This window comes from Pygocentrus nattereri, chromosome 13 (genome assembly GCF_015220715.1).
Source record: "Pygocentrus nattereri isolate fPygNat1 chromosome 13, fPygNat1.pri, whole genome shotgun sequence".
NCBI lineage: Eukaryota > Metazoa > Chordata > Actinopteri > Characiformes > Serrasalmidae > Pygocentrus > Pygocentrus nattereri.
This window is the reverse complement of record NC_051223.1, coordinates 8,470,177-8,497,842: the sequence shown is the minus strand read 5'-3', so window position 1 is coordinate 8,497,842 and position 27,666 is coordinate 8,470,177. Positions and strand designations below refer to the sequence as shown.

Genomic DNA, 27,666 nt, shown 5'->3' with positions numbered 1-27,666 from the left:
ATTATTATTATTATGTAATACTAACATATTATTATGTTTTTTGTAGAGCCAGAATTTTTCCTCTTTGCTTCACTGCCAATTATAAATATTTAAGTTTTAGAAAATTGCTATTCATCCAGCTAACAATGCTGGACAGACATTACAGCTTGTAAAAACTGTACTGACATTGCCTGGAGCTACAGATATATACAGTTGTGCATCATCTGCATAACTATGAAAATCGATGCCATGCTTCTTAATAGTCTTACCAAGTGGCAGCATATACAAAGAAAATAGAAGTGGACCAAGTACAGAGCCTTGTGGTACACCACAGAGAATATCATGCTTTTCTGAGACATGTTACCAATGCTTACAAAATACTGTCTTCTGGTTAAATATGTACAGAAACAGTTTAATATAGTTCTAGAAAGACAAGCCAAGTTCTTAAGACGATGATCTTAAATCTATGGTCTGTAGTATCAAATGCAGTCGTGAAATCCAGAAGCATAAGTATCGAAACATCACCCACATCAGCATTTATTCTCATGTGGTCAACTGCTCCCAAATGTCTGTTTGGGGATTAATCAGCCAAACTTAGAGCTATTATTAATATTATTTTGATATTGTTATAATATATTTAATATTGTTTTTAGGTATTTGAGATACATTACGACAGATAATTTAGCTCAGGTGGATGAGCTGCGATTAATTTGACTAATGAATGACTAATGATTTTGAAGCTAACTACTCAGAAGCCAATGGCACAGTCACAACTACAGCCCCCATGATGCTTTGCATGTCTGACCTCATGCTCTTGCAGGATCCTTCTCATGCTTTCTTTCTTCTTTGGGTGTTTTTGCCAACGCAGGTAGAAGACCAGCAGAGCCAGCAGTCCACCCATCAGGGCCGCCACGCATCTATTAGGCAATACTGTTCGATGTGTCTTATAAACAAAATCATAGAAAAGCAAAAAAAGGGAACGTAACAGGAAAAAATGTGTCAAAAACAGAAACGTTCATGCAACTCTTCTTGACTAAAACCAAACACGAGACAATGTTATATAACCGTTGTTGTCGGAACAAAACCTCTCATCTCCATTTTTGTCCATTTTTAGTTTTTGACATAATCTGAAAATGCATATTGACCTTTACATTGTGTATAAATTTCATAATGAATGGAACAAAATACCTGGTGCAAAATGACTTGGAAAAAACTCTGGTTCCATTGACTTACATTGAAAGTAATGTATGTTTTTTTCTTCTCCTGTTTTGGAGATATGAGGTTTTGTTCCAACAGCAGCGATATATTATATAAAAGCAGTTAAAACAAAGTGTTCAGTCTTGTCAGTTTTATGTCCTGATGAACACTGTTAGAGCTCTGAGCTTCGCTGCCTGACCAGAGCCCAGTGAGCCCTACAAAATATCAGGCACATTTCAGCATAAACAGTGTTGGGCTGGGCTCGGCTTCAAATGCGTGACTTTTCCAGACAATGTAAAGCCTGATTTTAAAATGTAAGTAACCTGGCTTTTCATTTTCATTTTCATGTTGACAGAATGGCACAAAGACGGTAACTGTTCCATTAACTAATGTGATATTTATTTATGCATTCATTTACATACAAGTTAAAATGACTATTGTTTCACAGTAAAACTGTGTTTCACTTGTTTCAAGGATTTGACTTTATTTTATAGAAATTTCACACCCTTGCATTTTCCCTCTTGTACTCTCATCAAGCCTTCAACACCCCCCCCCACCCCCCCCCCCCCACTACACTGCAATTATTTCTCTCTTTCTCTCTCTCTCTCTCTCTCTCTCTCTCTCTGTCTCTCTCTCAAGGTGTGGTTATAGTTATATTCAGGCTATGACCCTGGAAGCCCAGGCCATGCGGTGCCCCTTTAAACGTGGGGTGATTAAAAAAAATCTAAAATGACCTAATACAGGGGTTCTCAACCTTTTGCATTCCAAGGCCCACCTGTTTCTAACTATAAAGCATAGCAGCCCACAGACAAAAATAAAATCAAGTTTCCTTAAATAGCTTTTTTTCTTGATTTCTCACACTGAGAACCTCTGAATTAGGGCCTGAAAAAGATAAGATTGTCCAGAAGTCAAACACATCTCTTCGCTATTGCTGTAAGGCTCATCTGTCGTTTTTATCAGCAATGAGAGTCTATAAAGAATCAGACGTTAAAACAGGCAGATTATGCTGACAGTACAGCGCCGACATGATGCTAGCAGAAGAAGAAAGAAGGATCCACTGAGAATTGCCTCGTTTCATGAACTTGGAAGTGGATCGAGACCCGCAGACCAGTTCAGCTGTTTAATGCAGACCTAAATACGGGTGGAGTGCTCACATGCATCAAAATAGAGGAACATCTATATCTCTAACTATCCACGTGCCGCAGCTGCGTTGTCTTAAACTGATGTTTAGTGAGCCTACAAATGAAATCGTTTTATTTATACACCTCTGTTCACATTTAGGGCGGCACAGTGGTGCAGTGGCGAGCGCTGTTGCCTCACAGCAAGAAGGGCCTAGGTTCAATTCCCTGGCTGGGTGACCAGTGTCATTTCTGTGTGGAGTTCTCCCCGTCTGGGTTTCCTCACACAGTCCAAAGACATGCAGTCAAGCTAATTGGAGATGCTAAATAGCCCCTGGGTGTGAGTGTCTGCCTGTCTATCCTGTGGTAGACTGTCCAGGGTGTATCCTGCCATCCACCTAAAGACAGCTGGGATAGGCTCCCACAACCCAGAAGGAGAAGCGACTTAGAAGATGTGTGTATTCACATTTATATTGGCTATAATTTGCAAATGTTTGATTCTTCAATTTTTAATTATTAGGCCTAAGTTAATCTTTTTTCCACTTGTTTTTATGACTTCAAGTGAACTGACCCAGTAACAGTTTAGTACCTTTGTTCTGAGAGTGTACAAACTACTGCCTCCCCTTGAGTACAGGCCCACGGATCACTAGGAGGTGCTTCACAGCCTTCAGGTTGAGAAACCCTGACCTAAAACACACATATGTCACGTTTATATTAAGAGCATTTGGGCCGTCTTACCCAGCTTTCTGGTGAATTGGACACCCTCTCTCATCCAGTGGACACCTGTGAAGAAACAAAGACTTCATTAACTCTAATGATAAGATCTGGACTGTGAAACACCTCTTCAACTCCTCACCTTCAAACTTCCCACATAGTTCCGATTTAACATCCTGATTGTGTTTCCTTACATTTCTAACACCATTCCTAACAACAGATTCCTGCTGTTAAACTACTGGGTGCTAGTTCAGACACAGTTAGACAATACAAAAGACATCAGTTTCAACTCTATACTGCTATGCAAACTAAGTGAATTTACTGCCGCATTTTAAAGTAACTGGCAGTAAAGTCATCAGATCAATCAGCCAGTTTGCCCAACACTTTAAAACATCTTAAAGCTGCACTATGAATTATTTTTTATTTGAAAGAATTAGCATTACTGAGTCAGGAAAAAGAACATGCTAAAATATGGTGTCCTGTAAAGTCTGAAATAATCATTTAAAAGTCAGTGGTGTCGAGTTGGGAGTATTGCAGACCACATCATACGTCTTTATGTATTAACTTCACACCCACAGACTCAAAAAGAAGGCGCGGCTTGATGTTTAGGTCTCCAACACAAAATCAACATTATACTGATGAAGATGGTCAGTGTAGTAGATAATTCACTGAAAGTCTTGACTGGAGTCCTCTTAGAGTAAAAACTCGTACAATCAAAAACTGTACTTCCACACATTGAGTGCAATTACACATCTCTACCAGAGAGGTCTCCAAATCCCCAAAACTTACTCAGTGCAGCTTTAAAATAAGTATCTAGCCAATTCATCTTGTGGCCAAAATGAAGAATGCATCACCAGAATTATAGAAACGTTTGTATACTGTACAATAAACAAAATGTTTGTATATTGTATTTACAATAAACAAACATGTTTACGTTCCAGAAAGCAGTCACGTGCTGTTTTGCTTTGAAACATTTTAAACTGCACATTAATAAGAAACTGAATTCCAACAAAATCTGGTTGCACATGAAACAAAACACATCAAATCAAAGTGTCTTGATCTCGTAGGGGAGGGCGAAAGGTGGTGGATTTTAATGTGTAAAAATTTGGCTTGACCGGTGGTTTGTTAAAACAGAAAAAAAACCAAAAAAAAACCTTCCAAGTCAAGTGACCACTTCGGCCACAGATGCGGCATTTTTAGAGGCCAAGATGTGAAGCGCTGGGGTCAGAGGCGCTCTGCTAACAGCTTAGCCTCAAGGACACCATATGTGCACGAGTTACAATCACATTTTACATCGCATTATTTGTTTTTATTTAAAATTTGTTTAATTGAAATCTGTTATTTCATATAAACAGAATTTACTAAATAATATAATCATTTATCTAATAAAATAATACACTAAATACACTAATACACTGGTTTAGGACAAGTACAGTCGTATGCAAGCATTTGTGCATCTTCAGTCAAATTCAGTTTACTTTTTATTTTGCTGAACAACTTGTAGTGTAAATTCAGCAAATAAACAGTAATTGTGCAATAAAATGAGCTGAAGTGTGTTCTTTGTAGAGGAACGTGTCACTTTTAGTTTATGTAGAAAATGAATGGAATTTGATCAGCGGCGCCCCAAAGTTTCCAAAAGACCAATTATAAACCAGCTTCAATTCTGAGGCACTTGCTCCATTCAGTCTACTGTATTTTAGAGCTGAAGTTCTGTTACTGATGCTTACGACACAGAGCAGTTGTTGGGACACGGTATGCAGTGTCCACTCTCATTGCTGTATTTCCACACAGTGTGCTGGTCTTCCTTCACGCCGCTGGGACAACGCTCCACGCACACGTCTCCGTCCTGGAAGTGCAGGCACTCCACACACTGATCCGGACCCTGCCAGGAATAAAGGTCAGTTAAAATCTTCGCTAGAGCATGACAGGATCCTCCACTTTGAGGGTACACGATATACGACACATACATACAAATATATGATCTATTTTTGTTATTGACCACAAGTACACAGGCGAAGTGAACGAGTGAATAAAAAAAAAACAGTGAAAAGTGGGATGAATTAACAAGAAGTGTGTGTGAAGTGTCTTACTGGGCCAGAGCAGGACTCGGAGCCGTTGACTGGTCGGCACTCAGGGTGACAGGGAACGCAGGAGAGGTCATCGCTGAACTCCCTGACCAAACTACAAGCACAGAAAGCTGAGTTTGACTCTGGGACATTTTTAGATCCAGTCATCTACTGACTACCTGATCTGCATCTGCAAATGCAGCTTGAAATGTTTATCCCAGTCAAGCTGGGACTGAAGTTTGTCAGGCTACAGTTGAATTCAGAGAGAATTTTAGTGGGTTACAGTCGGGTTCTTAGAGAATTTTTTCAGACTATATTAGGGCTTGGTTATGTGCGGGACTGTTTTTTCAGTCCCACACCCGCCCGCAACTGGAGCAACTTGTCCTGCTCCCACCTGCACAGTTCCATCCAGATGAATTGACATCCAATATCTGGCACAGTCTATTCACAAATATGTTATTCTCTGCTGAAATAACAGAGCAGTCATGGTCATCAGGCTCACTGTGACCACTGTGGTAGACCAACTGGGAAATCTGTCTGCAGCATGGAAAGTTTAACTAGTATTTTGTCATAAATTACAAGTTTTTCTATGGTCTTCTGTTTCATTTTCTGTTTTACTCTTACGACTAAGTGATCGTTCTACTTTATTTAAGATATTCATGAATAGTGTAGACCTCTAATACAGCGCCAATTACTAATATGCATCCTGCAGTCAAAACCATGACAGCTTTTGCTCAACCCTCTGAGCTGCTCCACATTCACACAAGCTGAGAAACCTCTATAAGCACATATACAGCTTATGTAGAACATTAAACTGGACACTGTGCTGTCTACGCAAGCTCACCCGTTCCTGATGTTGCACTCCTTCACACACTCTTTGCCACGCTGATAGGAAACGCACGACACACACTGGCTCGGCCCGGGACCCCAACAGGATCCATTCTTGCAAAGAGGGTCACAGACGTGCCCATCTGCCTCTGAAAAACACACAGAGAGAGAAACCCAGACACTAGAAAGTTTAAGAAACATACACAGCACATATTTTCCCCCTTAATCCAAAGGTTGATCAGCCAAAACATGTTTAGATGTGCACCAGAACTTCAAGGCTAATGTAGCTAACAACTCATGAAAGCTTACAGCTCAACAGTTAGCACTGCACTAACCGCGTACCTCAAACTGAGAACATCAGATTATCAACAGATCATAAATACGCAGCTCTTACCGCAGGCTTGCGGGTCTCGGTTGTTGTTGCTGATGAGGTTGGGCTCCTGGCTGAGGTACAGCAGGGACGACCAGGGCAGGGAGGAGGTGTAACACAGCCGAGAGTTATTGTGGACCAGCACCAACCCGCCACTGACACTGCGCAGAGAACGTAGGCCCAGAGACTCAATCTGCAGAGACTGGATGCCCAGTAAATACACACCTCTACAGAGAGAGAGAGAGAGTGAGAGAGTGAGAGAGAGAGAGACAGAGTGTGTGTGAGAAAGAGAGAGAGTGTGAGAGACTGTGTGTGTGAGAGAGAGAGAGAGAGAGAGAGAGAGAGAGAGAGAGAGAGAGAGAGAGAGAGAGTGAGAACGAGAGAGAGTGTGAGAGAGAGAGAGTGTGAGAGAGAGAGTGAGAAAGAGAGAGAGTGTGAGAGAGAGAGAGAGAGAGAGAGAGAGAGGGAGAGAGGGAGAGTGTGAGAGACAGTGTGTGTGTGTGTGAGAGAGAGAGAGAGAGAGAGAGACAGTGTGTGTGAGAAAGAGAGAGTGTGAGAGACTGTGTGTGAGAGAGAGAGAGAGAGAGAGAGAGAGAGAGAGAGAGGGAGAGAGGCAGAGTGTGAGACAGGGAGAGAGGGAGAGTGTGAGAGACAGTGTGTGTGTGTGTGAGAGAGAGAGAGAGAGAGAGAGAGAGAGAGAGAGACTGTGTGTGTGTGTGAGAGAGAGAGAGAGAGAGAGAGAGAGACAGTGTGTGTGTGTGAGTGAGAGAGAGAGAGAGAGAGAGAGAGAGAGACAGTGTGTGTGTGAGGGGGGGGAGAGAAAGAGAGAGAGAGAGATAGATCTTGCCACATTTTATGTCCATTTTAGCATAAAGTAATGAAGGGAAATAAAGAGACAGAGAGAGACGACAGGACTGGCTTACTTGTACAGCATTCTCCCTCGGATCACCTTCAGGTTTTCAAACACGCCCAAGTCTCCACTGTTTTCTGGCCATGCATCAATGTACAGGTAACCTGGGGGCACAAGCACATTTAATCAGACTACTGAAGTGAACTGGCTGACCTACAAAGCTGGCGGGACGGCCATGTTACCTGTGATTTCCTCCAACGTCCTGAACACCTCAAGGTCAGCAGCCTGCAGACTTGTCAAATTGGTCAGCGGGTCGCTGCAGGAGGAACACAGTAGTTGTTTGTAGTGAGAAAAGATAAAAAAGTAAAAATGCATTGCTTTGTAGTCAGTTAGACAAGAATGTTGTGGGTGGATAGTGTAGTGGGTAACACCTCTGCCTTCTACACTGTAAACTGGGGTTCAATCCCCCACCAAGACAAGCACCCTACACTATACCAGTAAGAGTCCTTGGGCAAGACTCCTAACACCACCTTGGCCCACCTGTGTAAAATAATCAAATTGTAAGTCGCTCTGGATAAGAGCGTCTGCCAAATGCCATAAATGTAAATTAATGTTTGGTGACTGGAGTTTCTGTTTAGCCTTGCAGGCTAATGTAGCCACCAAGCATAGCCCAACAATTAGCATCATACAAACTGCAAGCCACAAATACATCAGCCTTAAATCATCATACACTCCTCAAACTGTACTGAGCTGTTAAGTCACCTGTCACTTACGTGGTTTGACACTGTATGACTATAAGCTCGCATTCTTAGCTACATTAGCCATTCAGTCTAGGTTTTGGCCCAGTCCCATTTGACCCCCTCACCCCTACCACTGAGCCCTGAGCCCTCTATTTTATGCGTTCATGTCTAGGGGTGGGGTGTCCTGATTCTTGTTGATATAGAGGGGTGGGGTGAAGTGTTGGGGCTAAATGCCCCTCCAAATGAAGGTTTTTCAGAGACTCCAAACAAAGTTATGAGGAAAAAAGGAAAAAACCAGCAAGATGCCTGAATAAGAGACCAAAGAAACCCACAAATGTGAGAATTTTCCCTGGTAAAAATGATGATAAACATCATATTATCTTAGTTTAATGTCATTTTAATGTATTTTGGCACTTTTCTTTATACCAATCATAAAAATCGGTAATTTTGGGAGAGAAATCGTGTACAGTGAATTTTTTGCATAACTTTTCTTTTAGATCTCACCAAATGCAGTGACACTCAGACTTACGCTTTAAAGGACTGGGGGAGGAAGGCCAGACTGCCGTAGATCTTCTTGCAACCTTGGAAGAAGCCAATGTTGGAGGAGTTCACCGCAGACACGCCCTGTAGGTTCCCCATGCCTAAACCGTAACACACTGACAGCAAAACGAAGAAGAAATCCATGAACAGCCATGCTTTCTTTTATTTACATTGGCTCCTGCAAGCTTGTATTGCAGCTCTAATCAGAGCCACCTGATTTCCCTCAGACACTCCTGAAGTCATGATCAGTTGTGATGGTTTTTAAATACACTATATGGTCAAAAGTATGTGGACACTTAATTATGGAATTCAAGTTTTTCAGCCACTGGCGACCTGTCCAGGGTGTATCCTGCCTTCTGCCCGAAGACTGCTGTGATAGGCTCCAGCACCCCCCCTGATGGAGAAGCGGCTTAGAAAATGGATGGATGGATGGATAGATGGAAATTTTTCAGCCAAACCCATTGATATCAGTTGCATAAAATCAAGTAAGCTCACTGGACACCTCAGTCACCTGTGACTGGAACTTACCTAATAGCATGTAATACTTCCACAAGTACAAATAACAGCTGTGATTCGATTTGGCCTGGACTGGACATGTTTCTGAATGTAGGAGACATCACAGAGCTCCTTCAGCTTGAACCACACCTCGCACACAGTCCTAATTAAAGGCTTCCTGAGGTCTATGATGAACATGTTGCTGAGCATCACTCACATACAGGCAGAAACAATATTCATCTCACCATATAACATGTTTCCAGTCATGAACAGCCCAGTTTTTGTGTCTCTTCGCCCACTGTACCCGGACAACTTTGTGAGCAGAAGTGAGAAAAGGACTCTTGTGTGCCACTCTGCTTAATATGCTCATATTGTGCAGTTCCCTGCGAATGTTCCTTCAGAAATTGGTTGGGAAGAACCTGCATTGACTTCTAGAAGCAATTGTCTGGAAGTCAAGCGATTTGAAACATGCCGGTGATCCCTGCCTGTCAGTTTCGTTTTTCGGTCCCACTTGTGACGAGAATTTCCTGCAGACTAGGATCTTTGCCACTGCTGTTCGACCCGTATAACCGTACATTTTGAATTCACCTGCAAATTCAGCTACATCCTTCACACCGTGGTCTCTGGCAGCCCAAATGCAGTCACTCCTTATTGCCAATCATTAACATTTGCCTTGCAGCCCATTTTCCACACACTGAATGAAAACTTCACTGCACTGTACCACCTCTTCTCAATCTATGAATGTCATCACACATCCCACAGGTATTTATGGTCCAGTCATCCTCATGCAAGGCCATCTGCAGGAGCCTAACGTTACCGTCACCTTAAACACGCAAGGTGACTAATTGTTTGTCCAGAGAACGTACATAGCTATGCAATCTCCACGAACAAACAAATAATTTCAGTAGAATAGGTCTTACTGAAGAGCTCAGTTACTTAGAAAATGGCACTGTCATAGGGTGCCACTTTTGTCACCAGTCACTTAGTAAAATTTCTGTCCCGCCAGATCTGCCCCGTCAACTGTAAGCACTATTATTGTGAAAAGGAAGCATCTAGCCAAACCAAAAGCATCTCAGCCACGAAGCAATACAACATGCAAACCCACAGAGCAGGGCCGCCAAGTGCTGATAACGTAAATAACTTCATACTTAATGGCTATTTTGACTGGAAATAAAACAAAGTTTGGTGTGTGACATTTCCACAGTATAGCAGTAAAGGTACTAGCATTAATTATGCTACCTAATGGATTAAACAAATTTGTTGCATGTCATTTTGATATTTTTTAACTGCTTTGTGTAAATATCAAAGTGCACAGAAATTACACAACATGCAACCTGCAACAAGCTGAGTGACTGTGTAAATCCACCCTATATCCACCGGCATGTTGCCGCATGTCTATGTTTTCGCATGTCCAGCTGTGATGAGGCCTGAGTTTCTGGATTCCTTTAACTGCGATAGATCATGCTAGAGGCTTCAGTGAGGCAAAACTGCTCCTTAAACCTCCTGTCGACATACTCCCCACGCTCAAAACAACACCCACCTTCCGGACACTCTCCTTCACACTGTTCACATTTCTGCATCTCCTTTCCATCCGGGTGGATGGTGATGACTTCCTGGTTTCCTTTGGGGCAGACCCTCGTACATGCTGAATATGTGGTCAGAAAGTTATCTACAGATACAGAGAAAGAGAGAGAGAGAGAGAGAGAGAGAGAGAAGGTAAAGTAAATGCGGTACTGTTGCTGGTTTCCAATCACTGATGACCTTCATGAGTACCGCAGCACTGCTGAATGAATGTCAAAGCTTGTTGGCAGTCAGATATTTGGGTTTAACTCTTTTTGTGAGTTCAGACCTTCAACATGGTGGTGGCAGTATGAGGGAAGACAGACTGAGAGAGAAGGGGAGCTCTGAGAACTGGGGCTGGAATTCTGTGCAGCTTCTGCCTGTAGCTAGAAGGCATAGTCATTTTTGTTCTCCTGTAATTGTTGAGTGACTTTTGAAAAAACTTTTAATGTTTTATTTAGAAATAAGGCATGTTACAGAAGGAAAATGAGTCACATTTTCAGACCCACATTAACTGTGAGCTTTTATGTCCTTGTTAAACACTGCTAATGCTACAAATGACTATTTTATGAAAATAGTACCAGAATAGACAACACAATTCAGAAAAATCTGTATTTAAATGAAGACAAGATGCAGTTGGGTTTACCTGATTACATTTAAATTCACTGGAGCTGATGCCTGCAACATGTTCCAGAAAGGTTGGGACAGAAACAATTTAAGACTAGGAGCAGTGATACAGTTTCAGAAAAGATTTTACAAGAGGTGATGTGATCATGAGATGGGAACAAGTCACTAAGCTCCAAGAAACAATTACGTCTCAAGTCTTGACACTCCCGAGTGTCAAGTACTGAGTCAAATCTCATGTCAAGATAGTCAAATCTCAACTCAAGTTCCGAGTCAGTGAAGGCAAGTGTCAAGTCAAGTCTCAAGTCAATAGTCTTAATCTTTGAGTCCTAAACAAGTCCGTCTGCATTCTTCAGATAATTTAAGGCTATAAGACTGAATAATGGTAACAGTACTACAGACTTTTAACGACAGGACTTCATATGAAAAGAATTAGCTTAGCAAAATGAAAACAGCCGCTAGTTTGAATTGAATTTAGACGACGACAGAAACCACAATGAACAAGCTGATCAAAGTTTGCAGAGAAAACAGCAAAATGATGGTGAATGTATTAGGCTGAAGTTGATTTTTCCATTCCACCTTAAATAGTGCAGCATTTACATCCCTGTGCCTAACAGCTGCATCATTTAAGGTGGAACGACAAATTCTAACATGACTAATGAACCGAGCATGAACACAGTAACAGACCTCTGACGACACTGCTCTTTATTCAATTTATAGTAGGAAACGAATCCATTCACATTAGAAGTAACCAAGTAGGTTACATACAAATAGCAGTATGCTATCAGACGCCTCGCTTCCACCTTGGGTCTCAAGTCTTTCTGAGTCATGACGCTGAAGTCAGAGTCAAAGTCGAGTCTCAAGACTGGAGGTGGACTCAAGTCCAAGTCATGGCACTCAAGTCCGCACCTGTTTAACCTCTTATTCTCCAGGGTATATTTTCTTCCACCTGAATTTCCATGACCAAATCATAAGGCGAATTATTCAGTAACTGCATGAAATAAATGTAACTATTTATTTATTATTATTTTTTTTTTTTTTGTAAAAGCTCCCCTCAAATGAACAGAACATGTTTTTTATAATCTACACATTTCACTATATGCTTACAATTTATTGCTGAAAGCCAAAAATCTCCGATGCTCTTTGTGTTATTTTATAAAAGTAATGTTTACAGAGCAGATCACTGAAGAGACGCCGTCTGTTTATAGTTTATAGCCCAGATTTGGGGACAAATGGGTCGACTTTCAGTAGATAAACAAACTGAGTTCAGCTTCTTTTATTATAAGGGTTTAAAATGACATCATCTATTAGACTGGAGAGAAGAGTTACAGCCTCATACGATGCCCAGCTTCTGAATGTAGCTTATGAAATATGAAAGTTAGAAGAAATAAAAAATAAAGAAGAAATAGCTGGCAACACAAGTGAGCTATTTAGACATTAATGGCTGTGTGTTGAGTTCTTTTCAGAGGACAGTAAATCTGCACTGCTATACAAGCTGCACACTGACTACTTTAAGTTATATCCAAGTTTCATCTCTATAGTCGTCCCATGAAAAGATAGAATAAAATATTTACATAAATGTGAGGGGTGTATGCACTTTTGTGAGATTCTGTATCATGATCATCATAAAATGTGCCTCCATACTTTACAATATGCTTTTCTAAATTTATCTTGCTTATTGTTTGTAGTTCACTGACCTACTGCATGTTTATTACAAAGCGAGCAAAATTAGTCCAGTTTAACTGGGTTTAGTGCCAAATATTGAACACAATCATTGTGTTCACAGTTTTTGATAGTATTTCTTTAAATGTAGCACCACAAAAATTTAAAAACTGCCATACAGTTTTGCTCTATTTTCAGTTTAATCCATGTCTATCAGAATATTCTAATCACTTCTTTCTGTTTACATAGGCATTTCACATACTGACCCAACTTTTTCAGAATTGTGTTTGTACCTAAACCCAGGCATGGGATAAATAGGTTTGTCCAAAAAGTACATCTGGAAATTAACTGATACAAAGGTGGACCTACATGGACACTGTTTTACACAGATGATTCCGAAGATGAACTTCTTGTTGGGGTTGGGAATGAGCTGATGGGTTTTGATGTCGTATAACATGACTAGCGGGCAGCTTTCTTTACACGTCCCGCTGTCGTTAAAGTTATGGCAAGCCTGTGTGGAACAAACACACAAGTGTAAATACCGAACACTTTCAGAAATCAACACTTTCTGACCACTGATGTATACATTTCACAGTGCTGGCATAGCTCTAAAAGGCCCCGCCCCTCATAACTCTTATTATGGCCCGTCACACCTACTTCGATCACAAGGTGCTGGCTCATTACTAGTACCTAGAATTAATAAAGTTACATCATACAAAGCTCACCAACTTTGGAACAACATTCCAGTCAGTGTTCAGGACTCAGATACAACCTCAGTCTTTAAGTCTAGGCTAAAAACCAGCTTGTGCAGTTGAGCCTTTGGTAATTGTTTATTTTCCTGTTAGGTAAAAGGTGCAGATCAGGGATCTCATAGTCACAGAGTATTATAGTAAACATGGAGTGTTGGTGCTGTAGTCCTGCTTCTCTCACTCACTTACTCAGGTTTGTTGACAGTGGAGCGGAGGGCACGCTGATAGCTCAGGGAGGCTCATACAACCCCAATTCCAATGAAGTTGGGATGTTGTGTAAAACATAAATAAAAACAGAATATGATGATTTGCAAATCCTTTTCAGCCTATATTCAATTGAATACACTACAAAGACAAGATATTTAATGCGACATGCCTGCAACACGTTCCAAAGAAGTTGGGACAGGGGCAGCAAAAGGCTGGGAAAGTTGAATGCTCAAAAAACACCTGTTTGGAACATTCCACAGGTGAACAGGACTTAATTGGAAGCAGGTGAGTGTCATGATTAGGTATAAAGGGAGCATCCCTGAAAGGCTCAGTCGTTCACAAGCAAGGACGGGGCGAGGTTCACCACTTTGTGAACAACTGCATGAGCAAATAGTCCAACAGTTTAAGAATGTTTCTCAACGTGCAATTGCAAGGAATTCAGGAATTTCATCATCTACAGTCCATAATATCATCAACAGATTCAGAGAATCTGGAGAAATCTCTGCAAGTAAACAGCAAGGCAGAAAACCTACACTGAATGCCCGTGACCTTCGATCCCTCAGGCGGCACTGCATTAAAAACTGACATCATTCTGTAGTGGATATTCCCACATGGGCTCAGGAACACTTCAGAAAACCACTGTCAGTGAACACAGTTTGTCGCTCTATCTACAAGTGCAAGTTAAAACTATAAAATAAGATAAGATAAATCCTTTATTAGTCCCACAGTGGGGAAATTCACAGTATTACAGCAGCAGAGTAATAGAAGTAAGGCACTCAGTAATAAAAATGGAAAACAGTATAAACATTATAAACATTATAAATAATAAAAATTAAAGTTAAATCTCTAGACTATTTACAACAAAATAAGAATAAAAAAAGAGTTGCATAAATCTGTATTGCACTTACGAACATATTGCACAATGAAACATATTTGCATTCTGAATGTGTGTATATTGTGTGTTTGTGTATGTTTGTATGATCTACTGGGAGCAGTGCTGGTTGAACAGTCTCACAGCAGCAGGAAGGAAGGACCTGCGATAGCGCTCCTTCACACACTTGGGGTGAAGGAGCCGGTCACTGAAGGAACTGCCCAGTGCTGCCAGAGTCATGGGGTGGGAGTCATTCTCCAGCATGGATGCTAGCTTGTTTTGCATCCTCCTTTCTCCCACCGCCTGCACTGGGTCTAGAGGAGTTCCCAGGACCAAGCCAGCCCTCCTGATCAGTTTGTCCAGTTTCTTCCTGTCTGCAGTGGAGATGCTGCCACCCTAGCAGACCACTCCATAGAAGATGGCTGATGCCACCACTGTGTCAAAAAAGGTCCTCAGAAGTGGCCCCTGCACTCCAAACGACCTCAGTCTCCTGAGCAGGCAGAGTCTGCTCTGTCCTTTCCTGTAAAGTGCAGTAGTGTTGTCTGACCAGTCCAGTTTATAGTTATAGTCAACAACACCCAGAAACGCCGCCGGCTTCTCTGGGCCCGAGCTCATCTGAGATGGACTGATGCAAAGTGGATAGGTGTCCTGTGGTCTGACGAGTCCACATTTCAAATTGTTTTTGGAAATCATGAACGTCCTCCGGGCCAAAGAGGAAAAGGACTGTCCGGATTGTTATCAGTGCAAAGTTCAAAAGCCAGCATCTCTGATGGTTTGGGGGTGTGTTAGTGCCCATGGCAGGGGTAACTTGCACATCTGTGAAGGCACCATTAATGCTGAAAGGTACATACAGGTTTTGGAGCAACATATGCTGCCATCCAAGCAACGTCTTTTTCAGGGACATCCCTGGTTATTTCAGCAAGACGATGCCAAGCCACACTCTACACGTGTTACAACAGCATGGCTTCATAGTAAAAGAGTGCGGGTACTAGACTGGCCTGCCTGCAGTCCAGACCTGTCTCCCATTAAAAATGTGTGGCGCATTATGAAGCACAAAATACGACAACGGAGACCCCGGACTGTTGAGCAACTGAAGTTGTACATCAAGCAAGAATGGGAAAGAATTCCACCTACAAAGCTTCAACAATTAGTGTCCTCAGTTCCCAAATGCTTATTGAGTGTTGTTAAAAAGAAAGGTGATGGAACACAGTGGTAAACACGCCCCTGTCCCAACTTCTTTGGAACGTGTTGCAGGCATCAAATTCAAAATTAGTGAATATTTGCAAAAAACAATAAAGTTAATTCTTTTGAACATTAAATATCTTGTCTTTGTAGTGTATTCAATTGAATATAGGTTGTAAAGGATATGCAAATCATCGTATTCTGTTTTTATTTATGTTTTACACAACGTCCCAACTTGATTGGAATTGGGGTTGTATCTCTATTACCTTTTTGGCTCACACTTTAGTTAGGCTGTAATGGCTCAACCTGCCGGAGTCTCTGCTGCAATCTTTTAACACTGTAAACTGCGATCAACCACTCTTACCCCTAACTTTCTGTGTTTTCTTTGCTGAGCTGAATAACTGCCCATCCTGCATGTCTGATGCTGCCCACTGCCCACCAGCCTTCTGGACCACTGAGCTTCCTCCTGTACAGTACTGTGTAAACCTCACCTGTATGAACTGATCGTCCTAATCAGAGCTTTACCTGCTTTTCCCCTTTTCTGTATTTTAACAGTTTATACTGATATTTTATTATTCTGTTTATATCGCTTGTGTTATTGTTTGATATCTGGTGTCGACCAAAGGGTTTCCCTTTTGTCGTGGTTCCTCATGTTTTTTCCTTGCCATGGTCATCATTGGTGACACTCATGGGGTCATGGGGTCTATGATTTCACACTTAATATAAATCTAAACATAACATTTAAATTAATGTATAATATTTAAATATAATTTCTCAGGTGGTGCACAGCTTTTGCATGGTTCTATAGTTACAATCACAAAATCTACATAATTTCAACCCATATCCATATCTAAAGTTTTAAATTCCTTTGCTCCAAATGTTCTCGGAGTTAGTCCGAGCACCAGTCTGAGTCTGTTAAGTGAGATTTTTTTATCAATTCATAAATGCATCAACACACATATGTGTTGAAAAAGGACTACTAACATTTAACAATAGAACATCTTAATGTAATTATAAATAAAAGTATGTAAACTTCACCAAATTAATGAAATTCTAATGGATCCTGTTGTGTTAAGTAAATCAGAAAAGGTCCTGAAAGAAATCACACACCAGACAGTCCGAGTTTTTGGGTCCGGAACATCCTGCAGCGCACTGGTCATGACAGCAGTCGCTGGCCTGAGGACCCTTACAGTACTGACAGCCGGACATACACTGGACATGGGTTACTGTGTGCACAAACCCCCCCCCCCCAACACACACACACACACACACACACACACACAATCACATTGATAATTATACCTGAATGACCGTCTGGACGTTACTTGTTCTGTCTGTTTTGTAAAAATCATAGTAGCTGAAAACACAAGCGCTGCTCACGTGTTTGGCAGTCATCTGCAGTTCGTCCCCAGCATCCTCTGGAGCCACAGGCCGCCGGACAGGGTTGACCTAAAGCAGCGACAAAAACATCACCCTGCAGGACCAGCTATTTAAGCAATAGAACATGAGAAGGAATGTGTTATCATGAACAACATCACAGAACTCGGGTGTTCTATTGCTTTTATACCAAATAAAGAAACAAAATAAATCAAAAAAGATCCTAATTTCACTCTGAATATGCTTTAATACTGACAACATCTTCCACCAAAAAGTAGTTCCACAACAAATAAGTGGTTGCTATGCAACAGTAATAATTCACTAGCCCAGGGATCGGCAGTGCAGCTCTTTTACTGCCCTGTTGTGGCTCCACAGCAGAATCAGATTTGTAGGTAATAATAAAATAATCCTCCTTTGCAGTAAAATAAAGCTCTGCTGATCGTTCAACACAGTTTAACAGTAAATGGTCTTAAGACCAACGCAAACTGCTGGTCACCATAGCAATGCAGACACCAATCTCGCCCAGCTAGTAGCTAACAAAACAGCAAATGGACTTATTTGCATTTACACCGATCAGGCCTAACATTATGACCACCTCACACGCCTGGAGGTGTGTTAGTGTGTGTTGTGCTGATACGAGTAGATCAGACACAGCAGTGCTGCTGGAATTTTTAAACACTGTGTCCATGTCACCTTGTAGACGATAGCTCATTTGTTGTCTGTGTTGGTCATCCTCAAGTTCTTCATCAGTTGTCACAGGATGCCGCCCACAAGACACTGTTGGCTGGATATTTTTTATTGCTGGACTATTCTCAGTCCAGCAGTGACACTGAGGTGTTTAAAAACTCCAGCAGCACTGCTGTGTCTGATCCACACAGACTAACACACCATCAGTGTCACTGCAGTGCTGAGAATGACCCACCACCCAAATAGTACCTGCTCTGTGAGGGTCCATGGGAGTTCTGACCACTGAAGAACTGGGTGAAAGGGGGCAAACAGATGGACTACAGTCTGTAACTGTAGAACTACAAAGTGCAGCTATACAGTAAGTGGAGCTGATAAAATGGACAATGAGCATAGAAACAAGGAGGTGGTCATCATGTTACGCCTGATGTTATGTATAATCACTCCAGCTGGTTTCCTGATATGTTTAATCTGCAACAAGAAACTATCAAACACTAAAAAGTCACGAAACTGAAGTTGGTTTCTGGTTCGATTTGTCCTGTTCCACCTTAAATGGTGTAGCAGTTACATTACATGGAAGGGTAAATTAGAACAAGAAAAATTTCAACGTTGAGACACATTTTTACAAGAAACGGTTCTACTTTTGAGGAAAAGTTTCCTGCTGGAGATGCGAAAAAAGCAGCTATAGCTGAGCTGAGCTAAAGCTTAGAGCAGAGCAAAATACGTCTGTCATTTTTTTTATACTAGTACTTTAGCACTTAAGGCTCACCCTATGTGCTAGGGAGAGTCACAGAACTGTAGAAATATCAAGTTCAGCTCAGCCTTTTCAGTTATTGCCAAATTAACTTGAATGTCATTTTGCAACAGCACCGTTTTCATGGTTCAAGGCTGATGTGTGTCTGCCCGTCACGGTCTTCTTCAGAGTCTGGCTAAACGGGCCGCAGGTCAAACATTATCTTAAAATTTTTTTAATGTCTCGTTTTGTATAAGCACAGTGGAGTGATATAGTTTTGGTGTGAAAAAACTGTGCTGATATTTGTGATAACGGTATTTGTTCGTGCTTCTAAACCAATCAAATTGTAAGGTCTGAACGAACTGTTGTTTACACATAATAAACAATACAGTTATTGCTTCTTGTAACAAATGTGTTATTTTATGGGTAAATCTGTTGAAAGTGCAGAAATCTATACCACGTGTGTTTATAAGCAGAAAAGGAGAACTTTTCTTATGATTTGAATTTGATATTTGAAGTTATTGTTTTGTCTTGTTTTGAGAAAAGAAAAACATTTTTGCAATTTTTGACATAAAACAATGGAAAACATTGTAAGTGCAGGCGCAAACCTGCCTATACTAAGTAACAGCTAACGTATAAGGGAAAACATTTTATCCTCTGATGTACATGGTATTAACCATGACGCAGAATTGATATTTCTTGGATGTATAACACACACTCCCATTAAGGAATATCATGGAAATTCTTGAAAGTGGTCTATAATTCTTTTTGGAACAAAACCTTTCATATGTAATTCCGCAAATACATTTAAATACTATAGCAAGATGACAATAAGGGTTTTGAGTGGAAAACATAAGACCGCACCCCTGTTTTAATATCCAATTTGATGTGCACCTCACTTCACCATTTCCCCTCTTGGGAACCCCCAACACCTTAATGATGTCTCTTCCATTAGTGTATTCCCTCAAATGATGAAAAATGATGATCAAAGCTGTTTATAATTACATCATTTAAAATACTGAATATTTACAAACTATAACGTTCAACTTCCTGAGCTTTAGGTTGCAAACAACTCTGTCTGTTCTACACGACTGTTGACCCTTCATCACATTACTCAGCAGACTAAAGGCTAAACTAAATACCCAACTCGTTATGGTTGTACTCACAGTAAGGTGCTGCTGGCTGCAGGTGTGTTAACTTCATTTCTTTGTTTCTTTGTTGTTTGCCCAGAACGTCTATCCAGTTGATCTGCTGTGGGTAACAGAGCTGGGGGTTCCCTAAAATATATACACCACCCAGCAAAATCTCTAAGAAAGAGTGACATCTCAGCAGTTAGCAAGGTACGCATTATTAATTCCCTCCAGTACACAGAGTGCAGATAAACAACAGTGAGAATATAGAATAAAGGCATAAGACTATTTAAGCTCACTGGACAACAAATGAGTCACCTCTGACTGAAACATACCTAAGAGCATGTAATACCTCCACAAGCACAAATAACAGCTGTGATTCATTTGACCTGGACTGGACAAGGTTCTGGACATAAGTGACATCAATGTTTAGCCACTCAAAGAACGATGTAGATTGGCAGTTCGGCCCAGAGGATTCAAATCTGGGGATTTTGCAGGCCAGTCCAGATGTGTGAACACTCCTGAATGTTGCTAATCAATCACATTTGCAGCCCTGTGAATGTGAGAACTGTCATCTTGGAATCCAGGCACAGGAATGTTATGTTCCTTGGTAAGATGACAAGCAAAAGCCAAAACCTGGTTGTCCTCAATGTTGGCACTTTCGTTCAAATTTACTGTCGCCTCAACTAAAGGGCCTATTTCTGTGTAATTAAAACACCCCTAGAACATCAAAGAGCTCCTCCAGCTTGAACCACACCTTGCGTGCAGTCCTCATTGAAGGCTTCCTGAGGGCTATGATGAACATGATTCCGAGCATCATTCACACACAGGCAGAAACCAGATTCATCTGGCCAGATAACACGTTTCCAGTCATGATCAGTCCAGTATTTGTGTCCCTTCGTCCACTGTAATCGGGCAACTTTGTGTGCCACTCTGCTCCATATTTTCATGGTATGCAGTTCCCTGTGGATGTTCTTTCAGAAATTGGTTGTGAAGAACCTGCGTTGACTTCTAGAAGCAGTTCTTGTCTGGAAGCAAAGCAATTTTTATTCACAAGCTGTGAAACATGCCGGTGATCCCTGCCTGTCAGTTTTGTCATTTGGTCACAATTCTGATGAGAATTTCCTGTAGATTGGGATTTTTGCCACTGCTGGTCGACCCGTATGACTGTACACTTCGATACACTTGCAAATTCAGCTACTTCCTTCACTCTGTAGCCTTTGGCTGCCCAAATGCAATCACTCCTTTTGCCTCATTAACATCTGTTTTGCGACCCATTTTCCAAACATCAAATGAGACATTCACTGCACTGCACCACCTCTTCTCAATCTATGAATCCCATCTCACACCCTGCAGGTATTTATGGTTCAACCATCGCTGTGCTACCACCTTAAACAGGCAAGGTGACAATTTCTTTTGTCTGGAGACCTTGTCTGGATTACCATATGTAATATATCTATTGACAACTACATAATGCCAAGTCAGGTTTATTTATATAGGACCTTTCATACACTGCTGTCATTCGAAGTGATATAGAAATTTAGAAATGAGAAAACATTATTAAAACATAACTAAAACAATAAATGTAAAGGAGAAATCGAATGTATTGTGCACTTCAGAATATTCAGAATAAACCTTAACCAAATTGTTTGATGAAAAATCTGATTTACACAGTCACCCTCCCCAACCTCAAATATAGTCCACTGGCCGAGACATGTTTGATGTCTAAAGTGTGTTTCCTTAGTTTTGGTCTGGTACCATAAGTCTAATGCTAACATGTGATGGAGCTTATGTCCATCAACAGGCATTGTGGGAAATGCTTGCATGAATTAGCACACAAACTGTCTTGTTGAGTTGTTAGGTAAACTCAAATACAGTATGTATGTGGTATGTGGTAAAGTATGTGGTTTCTGACACTGCGTGACACCATTATCAACAAAATCCAGATTGCATGATGACTGTGACTACTCTTTTTGGCTGAGTGGAGCACTTTATTGATGTTTTTAACTGATAACAGTGTCAGAAACCACAGAAGCAACTCTACTGGTCCACATAGTTTCCCTTTTAGGTTCAGCACAAAACTAACGAAGCAAACTTCAGAAACAAAACATGATTAATATATTAGCTAGATCAGGGGTAAGATGGAAATGGATAAACACATTTTTGGCCGAACCATCATTTAAATCAGGCATTTGGTCAATCAGTCCTAAATAATGACCATTTCCAATTTATCTCAAGTTATCTCTTCTTAGCTTTTTTACCTGTGAGGCTCCTGAGCTGGAGCTCCTTGATGCCGGTGTTTTCCAGAACAGCCAGTGCATAGCTGGAGTTGTACAGCCGGCCACCTCTGATGATGCGCAGGTTCGTCAGGGGTATCTCAGCCACGGAGACATGGGCAATCAGCACATAGCCCTGAACCTCCACTATACCCTGCAGAGTGAGAGAGATTCTCCATAATCTACATTTGTCTTGCATTTTTTATTCCATTCACAAAAACAGTTCATTCAAAACGGGCTGCAGCTTAGACTACACAACATTAGATTACAGTACATTTTGAAACAATGTTTACAACGTCTACTACATCAAACCGTTGTATTGGGAAAAAACATGGATAATCTGGTTTTCCTATCACACCTGTTACAGGTCCATTTGCTTCCAAAGACCAGGGGTCAGCAGCTCAAATGTTAAGAAGAGCCATTTTGACCTTTCTACAAAATCAAACCACCTTTGGAGCCACAACATTTTATGTCCATTTTACCATCTTGGCTGTACATGTGTCTCAGTATGTGCCGAGGTGCTAGAATAGGCTTAATAATATAAAGGAAAACACAGACTCACTTTGCTCTGCTTTAAGATTTAGCTCAACTTCTTACATCTCCAGCAGGAAACTTTTCCTCAAAAGGGAAGTTTCTTGTTTGAGTTTTACCATTCCATCTTAAATGAATGTAACCAGAATGTAACTGCTGTACCATTTAAGGTGGAACTGGACAATTTGAATGAGAAACTGAGTTTTGTGACTTTTTAGTGTTTGTCAGTTTCTTGTTGCAGATTAATTATAAATGCAGAAAAGTTCATTCGTCTCCAAATTATTGATGTGTAAATCTTTCTCTTTGAATGTTCGTTAGCTTGGCACGGTTGCTGTCTGTGTTGCCATGGTAACCAGTAGTCTGCGCTGATCTTCAAGGTTAAAGAGTGAATCAGCAGTTCTACATTTACTCCAGCGTTTAAGACCATTTACTGTTAAACTGTGTTAAACGATCAGCAGAGCTTTATTTTACTTTAAAGGAGGATTATTTTAGTTTTACCTACAAATCTAATTCTGCTGTGTAGCCGCAACAAAGCAGTAAAAGAGCCACATGCATCTCCGGAACCACATGTTGCCGACCCCTGGCACAGACAGTAAGCGTGGAAGACGGTGAGACAACAGCACAAAATGAAATCCTCTTAAAATACCTCCAATCACAGCCACACTGACCTGCAGAAAGGAAAGGTCCGGTGTCCCTTGTAAGTGAGTGATTTCCAAGTTGCCATGTATGACCTGGCAGCCGGTGTAAAGGAGTCGTAGCATTTCATAGTGGTTCTCCAGACTGGAGGGCAAGGCCAGCTTCATATCCGTCCCCAGACACACTGCAGAACACCCAATCATTAGAGCATAGCGTGAACCCCAGCCTCTGTCCCAGATGACATCTAATACTGAACTACAAACACTGGCTTCCTGGACTCAGGTTAGCCCTGGTCCAACATTAACATATACACTATATTGCCAAAAGTATTTGGTCATCTGTCTTTACTATCATATGAACTTGTGTGACATCCCATTCTTAATCCATAGTGTTTAATATGATGTCGGCCCATCCTTTGCAGCTATAACAGCTTCAACTTTTCTGGGAAGGCTTTCCACAAGGTATAGGAATGTGCTTATGGGAATTTTTGACCATTCTTCTAGAAGCGCATTTGTGAGGTCAGACACATGTTGGACGAGAAGGCCTGGCTTGTACTCTCCCCTCTAATTTATCCCAAAGATGTTGAGGTCAGGACTCTGAGCAGGCCAATCAAGTTCTTTCCCACCAAACTCGCTCATCCACGTCTATATGCACCTTGCTTTGTGCACTGGTGGGAAGGGGCTGTTCCCAAAGTTGGGAGCATGAAATTGTCCAAAATCTCTTGGTGCTGAAGCATTAAGAGTTCCTTTCGCTGGAACTAAGGGGCCGAGCCCAACTCCTGAAAAACAGCCCCACACCATAATCCCCCCTCCACCAAACTTTACACTTGACACAATGCAGTCAGAAGAGTACCGTTCTCCTGGCAACCGCCAAACTCAGACTCGTCCATCGGATTTCCAGACAGAGAAGTGTGATTAGTTTTGGAGGCTTGGATACAGCTGCTCGGCCATGGAAACCCATTCCATGAAGCTGTCTACGCTGTTCACATGAAGTTTGGAGGTCTGTAGCAATTGACTCTGCAGAAAGTCTGCAACCTCTACACACTATGCACCTCAGCATCCGCTGACCCTGCTCTGTCATGTTTCGTGGCCGACCACTTCGTGGCTGAGTTGCTGTCGTTCCCAGTCTCTTCCACTTTGCTATAATACCACTGACAGTTGACTGTGGAATATTTAATAGTGAGGAGATTTCATGACTGGACTTGTTGCACAGGTGGCGTCATATCACGGTACCACGCTGGAATTCATTGAGCTCCTGAAAGTCACCCATTCTTTCACTAATGTCTGTAGAAGCAGTCTGCAGGCCTAAATGTTTGGTTTTATACACCTGTGGACATGGAAGTAATTGGAACACCTGAATTCAATCATTTGGATGAGTGACTGAATACATTTGGAAATGTAGTGTATATGATATACTTTCAGTGGAGGATCAACAGTGAAATTTAGCCATAGGCAGTCGTGAGCTAGAGGGAACCAGCCCTGTGACCGGAAGGTTGCTGGTTTGATCATCAGAGCAGACAGTAAATGACTGAGGTGTCCTTGAGCAAGGCACCTAACCCCCAACTGCTCCACCGGTGCTGCGGATAGGCCTGCCCACCACTCTGGGCAAGAGTGCTCACTGCCCCCTAGTGTGTGTGCATCTCTGAGCTTCAGTTCAGTAAATATCCTTGTCGTTTGGCTGTCAATATCAGCTACTTTCAGTGTTCTTTCTGGCTTGGTTGAAGGGACAAGCTGTGAGACCCTGAGTGATACAGCTGAGTAATACAGCTGACAGACGAAGATGCACCGCAGGCGGGGCTAGTAGATGCATAGGCCCGGCTAGCGGGCTGCTATGCTAAAGGCTAAATCGAGAATAAATTCTAATCGCTCTAGTTAGTGAAATAAGTTGCTCTGTCACTCAGGTCAGCAGCTAAGTTAACGTGTTTTTAATACCAAAAACTGCCATTACAGATACTTACATTAGCATTTTTACTGCTGCTTGTCATCCACCACTGCCGACGTGCTGTTTAACTCTGTCTACTGGTGGTAATATGTACCACATCACGATATTGATACGTGCCAGTATAAATGCCGATACTGATACAGTATCAATATCAGTGCAAGACTGTTACGTTCTTTTAGCATCAACTGATAAATTAAATGAATTTAATAGAAATTCCACACATAATAACATACATAAGTAACTATATATATTTTGGTAATACACTTTTTTTTACCTCTTTAGAGCTTTTTTGTAAATTCTAAGAAACCATGAAACCATCACATTTTATAATTTAAAAGCATTGATAAAACAGCAAAATACATGTAAAATAACTCTTTTTTTCGTGTCCTGAATTTCACTTTAGATTCAAGAGTTTTATTGTCATGTGCACAGCAGAACAGGCAGTTGCACTGTACAATGAAATTCTTACTTTGCTGTTCCTCCATTCACCATATATACTCTTAAGAGAATAAAAAAAAAGAAAATATAAGAATAACTCTAAAAAAACTCAAAAAGTGTACAGTATGTGCAGAGTTGAAATAAAATTAAAGTTACACGTGCGTATGTGCAAATAAGCGTAGCAGCTATTCATAAAGTGCATCAAGTGACACTTTAGGTTTTGGTTGAGGATTTTAATTTCGGTGCATCACTAATAGTAACACAGCTACTACTTCACACCCTCCAGCACGACATCCAGAGACTGTCTGAACTGCATTGAATCAGATTTTGTTACCAACCATAATGACAAACCCTTCATTTCGGCCACAAGACTGTCCGGCCTGCTGGACTGAATGGCCGGTGTAAATTTGATATCTGTCTAACAGCCTTAAGCAACATAATCACCCCACACACTGTGGCAAAACTGCCCTAGTGCAGAGAGGCAGGAGTTGGGACTTGCCAAGCAAGCGTTTCAGACCCTCTTACAGCCCTGAGACCGCCATCCACAAGAAGATATGACGCCACTCTTATCAGGAAAGTGTGTGGGTGGCTTTTTGTGCACGTATGCATGCTTGTGCTTCTGTGAACTGATTATCGTCAGAGGCCGAGAGCCAGACCTGCTGTGCTCCTTTAGTATCACCCCATATTCACCATGGACATGAGTGACCTCTCTTAGGGCCATTTGGCTGGAAGAGACTCAAGCTTAATATTGACCAGTAACAAAACTTCAACAGTCCTCTGGCTCTAAAGCTCTAGATCTTCTTCTTTTGGAAAAAAAAATTATTATATAAACCTTCTATGGACTATACAAATCTGATGTGACTACTTGTACATTTGCACAGAGTTTGCAAATAAGATTCTAAATAATAATAATTAATACATAATACTGTGTTATTAAACTTTTCCTTTAACCAACAAAAGTAGCTTCTCATTGGTTCACTGCATAAAGTGATGGTCTGAAGCCATTTCAGTCCAAAGATGAAGAGGAAAGTCCTAAAACTGACACCCTGAACAGTGAAAAGGAACATTCACTCTAATCTGATTTTGCTCACTGAGTCCACATTTCTTGGAAAAGTCAGTCGAGGCCGGGTTTCGCTCGTTCCACTGTTTGCACTCCAGCCCGTCCACCTCTTACCGATCATTACACCTGCATGATTCACAGCAGCCCAACACTGGAGAGCACAGAGGAGGAGGAATCAATGGAAGGTGATGATGAAGTGTGATATGGAGATGTTTGTGGTGTTGAACCACATCCACACAGCTCTATATGTTTGGGTGGAGATGGAAAGCGCCAAAATGAAACGATCTGATTTGTAGCTCATTTTGACTGACGGCCTTCAAGTTTTCTTTCTCCTCAGTTCTTTCTGGTCAGAAAGTGTGGACATCCAATATATCACTGTTTTTACCTCATTCACATTCATTAATAAGGCCTAAAAGTGCAGATATCCACACTAAAACACGACTAATTCATTTTATTCACATGTATGTTAATGTCAAAAGCCTAAAGCTTGAGTTTTGCTCCACAAGTGAGAATTTTCTTAACTTTTTCAATCTAAAAGTGCAGATATCCACACTAAATCACCATTTATTCACCTTTATGTTCATGACTAAAACCTTCTGCTGGAGTTTGGCTCCACAGGTGAGGAGTTTTAGATGTTTTTTCTACTCTAAAAGAGCAGAAACCAAGACAAAAAAATCACCATTTAAGCTCAGGGCTAAAGCCTGATTGTTGGGTCCTGCTGGACAGAGCAGGTTTTCTGGGTTTGCTCGTGTCTGTCTGCCACCTTTCTGGGCTTTTTCTGTCAGTCAGAAAGTGGCAAAGCCAGTTTGCTGTGGACGCACTTCAGGAAAACCTCTGGAACTCAGATTAAGGCAGGACCGTCCTCGGAAAGTCAGTCAAAGCTGGTTTTTGTGGCCTACAATTGCACTGTTCTGCTCTGAGGGACTCTTTGGGAGCCGGAGAACCCAAAGCTGGTGGACTATTTTGGTGAGGAATGTTTCGGTTTGACCCACCTTCTCTCCCCGCTGCTCTCGCCGCGGCCCCGACCAGCAGCAGCCACACCAACCGAAAACTTCTCACCGCCTCCATCGCTGCTCTCCTCCGCCGCTTTAGTCCATAATCACCCACT

At 41.5% G+C, this 27,666-nt stretch overlaps 1 protein-coding gene across 1 annotated transcript; it reads right to left on the bottom strand.

Moving 5' to 3' along the window:
* Positions 1 to 747: 747 nt before the first annotated feature.
* On the bottom strand, positions 748 to 27,666 carry LOC108443168 (receptor tyrosine-protein kinase erbB-2-like). The gene is made up of 17 exons (XM_037544199.1): positions 27,551 to 27,666; positions 23,152 to 23,303; positions 21,938 to 22,106; positions 19,713 to 19,853; positions 17,133 to 17,201; positions 16,863 to 16,978; positions 13,113 to 13,254; positions 10,438 to 10,566; positions 8,392 to 8,518; positions 7,365 to 7,438; positions 7,196 to 7,286; positions 6,297 to 6,499; positions 5,919 to 6,051; positions 5,099 to 5,189; positions 4,736 to 4,890; positions 3,033 to 3,077; positions 748 to 922 (listed from the first exon to the last, which is right to left on the bottom strand). The coding sequence occupies exons 1-17, from the start codon at positions 27,624 to 27,626 to the stop codon at positions 880 to 882; spliced, it is 1,956 nt and encodes a 651-aa protein (XP_037400096.1). The 5' UTR covers positions 27,627 to 27,666; the 3' UTR covers positions 748 to 879.

What these genes read in the sequence shown, in the direction of transcription:
- LOC108443168 (XM_037544199.1), bottom strand. Translation starts at nt 27,626, where the DNA reads ATGGAGGCGGTGAGAAGTTTTCGGTTGGTGTGGCTGCTGCTGGTCGGG. An exon ending in GCAGCCAGCAGCACCTTACT is followed by an intron (nt 17,202 to 19,712) that starts GTGAGTACAACC and finishes TCGCTGCTTTAG; the next exon opens with GTCAACCCTGTCCGGCGGCC. An exon ending in CCGAGACCCGCAAGCCTGCG is followed by an intron (nt 6,052 to 6,296) that starts GTAAGAGCTGCG and finishes TGTGTTTTTCAG; the next exon opens with AGGCAGATGGGCACGTCTGT.